Source organism: Coenobita brevimanus, chromosome 56 (genome assembly GCF_032717465.1).
Source record: "Coenobita brevimanus isolate Jiangsu-jjx chromosome 56, ASM3271746v2, whole genome shotgun sequence".
Taxonomy (NCBI): domain Eukaryota; kingdom Metazoa; phylum Arthropoda; class Malacostraca; order Decapoda; family Coenobitidae; genus Coenobita; species Coenobita brevimanus.
In genome coordinates, this window is record NC_137009.1 from 37,355,317 (window position 1) to 37,362,816 (window position 7,500).

Sequence of the window (7,500 nt, forward strand, 5' to 3'; positions counted from 1 at the left end):
GGCACTCCAATAGGATTGAGCCTGTGAAGGTTTATATCCAAGGAATGGTTGGGGTTTATTGCTTAGGTAATGCCACTCAGGGATGAGTGAGGCTGGTCACTCTCATCTTAAATGTCAGGACCAACTTGCCTAGCCCGGGGCTCCTACGCTCATGGGGCAACGAAGGATTGGATGATGAATGGATGGCTAGTAGTAGTACAAGTATTAATATTATTACTTGCTTTATAATTGCGATATTTCGAAGGGTACTTGTCCTAGAGCCTTCAAGCTTAGTGGACTTACAGACTGTGATGACCTAAGGTGACATGCACGAGATCAGTCACCTTGACCTCAATGGCCCTTCATAACTCGGCTTCCAGTAGGCAATGGCTGTGGCAATTTTTTTTTTTTTTAATCAAAATTGTTCTTGGACAATTTTACGATGTTGTGGTTATTATTATTATCTTATGTATTCTCCCCTCCTCTCTCTCTCTCTCTCTCTCTCACACACACACATACACTTATCCCCCCATCTCTCTCTCTCTCTCTCTCTCTCTTACACACACACACACACACACACACACACACACTCATCCCCCCCCTCTCTCTCTCACACACACACTCATCCCCCCTTCTCTCTCTCACACACTCACACACACACAAACACATACACTCATCCCCCCTTCTCTCTCTCTCTCTCTCTCTCTCTCTCTCTCTCTCTCTCACACACACACACACACACACACACACACATCCCCCCCCCACTCTCTCTCTCTCTCTCTCTCACACACACACACAATCATCCTTCCCCTCCCCTCTCTCTCTCTCACACACACACACATTCCCCCCCCCACTCTCTCTCAAAAACACATGTCGCGTGAGAGGCGTGGAATTGAGTTAAGAAAGGTGCATGTGGAGTTACGTGGAGAGACAGACAAATGTGGAAGTGAAGGAGCGTTGCGGGGTTGATGTGGATGTGATGGAGAGGATGGAGAATGAGAGACTAACTAGGAGAGTGTATTGAAGTACTGTGTGGAGAAGAGATTGAGAGACTAACTAGGAGTGAATGAAGTTACGTGGAGAGACAAATGTGGAAGTGAAGGAGCGTTGCGGGGTTGATGTGGATGTGATGGAGAGGATGGAGAATGAGAGACTGACTAGGAGAGTGTATTGAAGTACTGTGTGGAGAAGAGATTGAGAGACTAACTAGGAGTGAATGAAGTTACGTGGAGAGACAAATGTGGAAGTGAAGGAGCGTTGCGGGGTTGATGTGGATGTGATGCAGAGGATGGAGAATGAGAGACTGACTAGGAGAGTGTATTGAAGTACTGTGTGGAGAAGAGATTGAGAGACTAACTAGGAGTGAATGAAGTTACGTGGAGAGACAAATGTGGAAGTGAAGGAGCGTTGCGGGGTTGATGTGGATGTGATGCAGAGGATGGAGAATGAGAGACTGACTAGGAGAGTGTATTGAAGTACTGTGTGGAGAAGAGATTGAGAGACTAACTAGGAGTGAATGAAGTTACGTGGAGAGACAAATGTGGAAGTGAAGGAGCGTTGCGGGGTTGATGTGGATGTGATGGAGAGGATGGAGAATGAGAGACTGACTAGGAGAGTGTATTGAAGTACTGTGTGGAGAAGAGATTGAGAGACTAACTAGGAGTGAATGAAGTTACGTGGAGAGACAAATGTGGAAGTGAAGGAGCGTTGCGGGGTTGATGTGGATGTGATGGAGAGGATGGAGAATGAGAGACTGACTAGGAGAGTGTATTGAAGTACTGTGTGGAGAAGAGATTGAGAGACTAACTAGGAGTGAATGAAGTTACGTGGAGAGACAAATGTGGAAGTGAAGGAGCGTTGCGGGGTTGATGTGGATGTGATGCAGAGGATGGAGAATGAGAGACTGACTAGGAGAGTGTATTGAAGTACTGTGTGGAGAAGAGATTGAGAGACTAACTAGGAGTGAATGAAGTTACGTGGAGAGACAAATGTGGAAGTGAAGGAGCGTTGCGGGGTTGATGTGGATGTGATGCAGAGGATGGAGAATGAGAGACTGACTAGGAGAGTGTATTGAAGTACTGTGTGGAGAAGAGATTGAGAGACTAACTAGGAGTGAAGTTACGTGGAGAGACAAATGTGGAAGTGAAGGAGCGTTGCGGGGTTGATGTGGATGTGATGCAGAGGATGGAGAATGAGAGACTGACTAGGAGAGTGTATTGAAGTACTGTGTGGAGAAGAGATTGAGAGACTAACTAGGAGTGAATGAAGTTACGTGGAGAGACAAATGTGGAAGTGAAGGAGCGTTGCGGGGTTGATGTGGATGTGATGCAGAGGATGGAGAATGAGAGACTGACTAGGAGAGTGTATTGAAGTACTGTGTGGAGAAGATTGAGAGACTAACTAGGAGTGAATGAAGTTACGTGGAGAGACAAATGTGGAAGTGAAGGAGCGTTGCGGGGTTGATGTGGATGTGATGGAGAGGATGGAGAATGAGAGACTGACTAGGAGAGTGTATTGAAGTACTGTGTGGAGAAGAGATTGAGAGACTAACTAGGAGTGAATGAAGTTACGTGGAGAGACAAATGTGGAAGTGAAGGAGCGTTGCGGGGTTGATGTGGATGTGATGCAGAGGATGGAGAATGAGAGACTGACTAGGAGAGTGTATTGAAGTACTGTGTGGAGAAGGGAAAATGGGAGACTAACTAGGAGTGAACAGAAATACTTTGAAATAGTTTGGTAATGTGGAGAGGATGGAGAGTGAGAGACTGACTAGGAGAGTGTACAGAACTGAGATGGTTTGGTAATGTGGAGAGGATGGAAGATGAAAGACTAACTAGGAGTGTATAGAAGTACTTTGAATCGGTTTGGTCATGTGAAGAAGATGGAGAATGAGAGACTGACTAGGAGTGTAAAGTACCCTGAGATGGTTTGGTCATGTGGAAAGGATGGAAGATGAGAGACTGAATAGGAGTGTTTGAGATGGTCATGTGGAGAGGATGGAAGATGAGAGACTGACTAGGAGAGTGCAAAGTACCCTGAGTTGGTTTGGTCATGTGGAGAGGATGGAGAATGAGAGACTGACTAGGAGTGTTTATGATGTTTTGGTCTTGTGGGGGGGATGGAGGATGAAAGACTAACTAGGAGTGTATAAAACTATTGAGATGGTTTGGTCATATGGAGAGGATGAAGAGACTGACTAGGAGTGTTTAAGATGTTTTGGTCTTGTGAGGGGGGATGGAGGATGAGACTGACTAGGAGTGTTTATGATGTTTTGGTCTTGTGAGGGGGGATGGAGGATGAGAGACTGACAAGGAGTGTTTATGATGTTTTGGTCTTGTGAGGGGGGATGAAGGATGAGAGACTGACAAGGAGTGTTTAAGATGTTTTGGTCTTGTGGAGAGGATGAAGGATGAGAGACTAACTAGGAGGGTGGAGGGAGGGGGGAGAATGGTGTGTAGTATCCTCGTTAACCCCACAAAAGTCTACGGGAGTGAAACAAAGCGTCCGAAAATCATTAGTGAGGAACAGAAGGGCGAAGAACCACGTAGAGAAATTACCGTAAAATAAATAAATAAATAAAACAAAATAATACACAAGAGTAAATAAATCAATAAAAACAAAGAAAATAAATGAATAAACAAATAAATCAATAGTCAATCAATAAAAACAAAGTAAATCAATGAAAACAAATAAAACAAATAAATCAAGAAAAAACAAAATAAAATAAAGTAAATCCATAAAAACAAATAAAGTAAATCAATAAAACAAATAAAGTAAATCAATAAAACAAATAAATTAAATCAATAAAACAAATAAAGTAAATCAATAAAAACAAATAAAGTAAATCAATAAAAACAAATAAAGTAAATCAATAAAAACAAATAAAGTAAATCAATAAAAACAAATAAAGTAAATCAATAAAAACAAATAAAGTAAATCAATAAAAACAAATAAAGTAAATCAATAAAAACAAATAAAGTAAATCAATAAAAACAAATAAAGTAAATCAATAAAAACAAATAAAGTAAATCAATAAAACAAAGTAAATCAATAACAAATAAACAAATAAATCAAGAAAAAACAAAAAATAAAGTAAATCAATAAAAACAAAGTAAATCAATAAAAACAAATAAAGTAAATCAATAAAAACAAATAATAAACCAATAAATCAAGAAAAAACAAAATAAAATCAATAAACAGCAATAAAACACACACATAACTGTTTTATTTCCCACCATCCTTCACACGTTCCCAAGGTCCAATTTTTTCCTGATTTTTTCTCCACACGGTCCAGTTTTTTCCTGATTTTTTTCCACTCCAAATTTTCCCTGATTTTTTTCCAGTCCAATTTTTCCTGATTTTTTTCCAGTCCAATTTTTCCCTGATTTTTTTCCAGTCCAATTTTTTCCTGATTTTTTTCCAGTCCAATTTTTTCCTGATTTTTTTTCCAGTCCAGTTTTTTCCTGATTTTTTTTTCCAGTCCAATTTTTTCCTGTTTTTTTTTCCAGTCCAATTTTTCCCTGATTTTTTTCCAGTCCAATTTTTTCCTGATTTTTTTCCAGTCCAATTTTTTCCTGATTTTTTCCAGTTCAATTTTTTCCTGATTTTTTCCAGTTCAATTTTTTCCCTGATTTTTTCCAGTCCATTTTTTTTCCTGATTTTTTTTTTCCAGGTTTTTTATGTCCATTTTTTTCCTGATTTTTTCACACGGTTCAAAAATTTTTCCGCCAAGGTCTGTATCTATTTAGAGCGAGATTAAAAAACATATCTGATAATTGGAACGAATCTCCCACTCTTCATCTGCCTACCTGTCTATCAATTATCCATCTATGTACAGATATATATGGATAGATAAACAGATCGATAGACTGATAGAGAGAGAGAGAGAGAATGATATATAGATAGACAGATAGATAGATAGATATAACTACACCGGTATATGTATAGGCAGAGATATGATATAAGGTGTAGTGCCTGGTATTGTGCCTCAGGTGTACGCAGTTCACACCTTCACCACGTTCAGCTATTTTTTGGTGGATAACTGTGTCTGGATGGTGAGGGCCCGGGATCGAAGCCGTGATATAGTGGAGAAGCTTCTTGATGGGGGCATGGCGGCTCAGTGGTACAGCGCCTGACTCTGGACCGAAGTCTTTAAGTTTGCGCCTTGCTCTGACCGAAGGGTGGGAGGTTCGAGTCCACCCAAGGGTCACTGGTAGACATCAGGAAGGGTATCTGGTTATAAAAGGCTACACGCTCCAAAATCTAAGTCCTCTACCCAGGGGCAACGCCTTAGCCCTTAGCGACGAAAGGGGAGACGGCGTAAAACTAGAGAGAGAGAGAGAGGGAGAGGAGAAGGGGAGGGAAGGAGGGAGGGAGAGGAGAAGGGGAGGGAAGGAGGGACAGGAGGGGAGGGATGAGGGAGGGAGGGAAGGAGAGGAGAAGGGGAGGGATGAGGGAGGAAAGGAGAGGAGAAAGGGAGGGAGGGAGGGAAGAGGAGAGAAGGGGGGAGGTGGAGAGGGAGGAGAGGAAGAGTACTATATATGAAAGGATGTCATTGTGGTGAAGTGAGAGAGAGAGAGAGAGAGAGAGAGAGAGAGAGAAACAGCCAAAACACTTCCTTCATAAAACACATTAGTCTATACGCACAACATTTACTCTTAAAAATAAAATAAATAAATCACTAACTAGACACAAGTATTCTCGGTCTTCCTCTCCAGGTGGCGTGCAGGCCCTGGAGATGATGCTGTATACCCTGGACCACCTCAGCTCCCACCGCATCCTCCCTGGGTTCTCCTTAGGCACCACCATCTTAGACGACTGCGATACGGACTCTTACGGACTGGAGCAGGCGGTCGATTTTATTAAAGGTGGGTAGATTTGTGTGTGTGTGTGTGTGTGTGTGTGTGTGTGTGTGTGTGTGTGTGTGTGTGTGTGTGTGTGTGTGTGTGTGTGTGTGTGTGTGTGTGTGTGTGTGTGTGTGAGGTGGATTGGTGTATATGTGAGGAAGATTGGTGTATATGTGAGGAAGATTGGTGTATATGTGAGGAAGATTGGTATATATGTGAGGTAGATTGGTGTGTATGTGAGGAAGATTGGTGTATACGTGAGGAAGATTGGTGTATATGTGAGGTAGATTGGTGTGTATGTGAGGTAGATTGGTGTATATGTGAGGTAGATTGGTGTATATGTGAGGTAGATTGGTATATATGTGAGGTAGATTGGTGTATATGTGAGGTAGACTGGTGTATATGTGAGGAAGATTGGTGTATATGTGAGGAAGATTGGTATATATGTGAGGAAGATTGGTATATATGTGAGGTAGATTGGTGTATATGTGAGGTAGATTGGTGTATATGTGAGGTAGATTGGTGTATATGTGAGGTAGATTGGTGTATATGTGAGGTGGATTGGTGTGTATGTGAGGTGGATTGGTGTGTATGTGAGGTGGATTGGTGTGTGTGTGAGGTGGATTGGTGTATATGTGAGGTAGATTGGTGTATATGTGTGTGTGTGTGTGTGTGTGTGTGTGTGTGTGTGTGTGTGTGTGAGGTGGATTGGTGTATATGTGAGGTAGATTGGTGTATATGTGAGGTAGATTGGTGTGTATGTGAGGTAGATTATTACAGACTGGAGCAGACCGTACACTTCGTTAAAGGTGGGTTGATTAGTAGGTGTATGAGGTAGATTACTGTCGCTTGCTGTGAATATGCACACACACACACACACACACACACACACTTATAGACAGATACACAGATAGATAAACAGATAGACAGATATGCTCGTATACTAGAAGACGTAGAAGGAGAGGAAGAGAAGAAGTATGCGATCCAAATGGAGCTAATAGATTAAGGGATCGTTACTGAGCAGGGAATGTACATTTAGGTGGCTCTGACATGTCCATTATACCCATTAGCAAAAGGCAGAAAAGGAATGATTCTCACTCTCTCTCTCTCTCTCTCTCTCTCTCTCTCTCTAAGTGAAGTCACGATTATATATTAACCACAATAATAATATATACCGCAGCAATAGCAATTATAAGAGAAGTGATAATGAATAATAATAATAATAATAGTAATAATAACGATAATAATAATAATAATAAAGGAAAGTATATAACAATGATACAGTATAATAATGTGACTATTACTACTACTATTACTACTACTACGACTACTACTACTACACCACTACTACTACTACTAATAATAATAATAAATAAATATCAGTACAACACACCCTAATTGGCGTCATTAAGTCAATTATAATAAATTACTGAACAAAGGCCTAATTAAGGATATATTAGCCTTTCAACCCATACGCAATTAGTATATAGTGTTCATTATATACATAGATAGATAGATAGACTGATAGATAGATACAACATATACGTTAGACTTATCTGTACCTTCTCCAATTGGTCTATCTATCTATCTATCTATCTATCTATCTGCCTATAGGTCTATCCGTCTATGTATTTATCTATCTATCTGTCTTCGTAAACTGATGCGTGTGTGTGTG

General features: G+C 40.8%; 1 protein-coding gene across 1 annotated transcript in view; it reads left to right on the plus strand.

Annotated features, from left to right (window-relative positions):
* The window catches only part of LOC145401711 (metabotropic glutamate receptor 2-like), a 36,657-nt gene extending 30,803 nt beyond the window's left edge, over window positions 1–5,854 (plus strand). The window contains exon 3 of the mRNA XM_080273893.1: window positions 5,697–5,854. Within this exon, the coding sequence (XP_080130019.1) occupies window positions 5,697–5,854 (158 nt within the window). The remainder of the gene's footprint in view (window positions 1–5,696) is intronic.
* The last annotated feature ends 1,646 nt before the right edge of the window (window positions 5,855–7,500 follow it).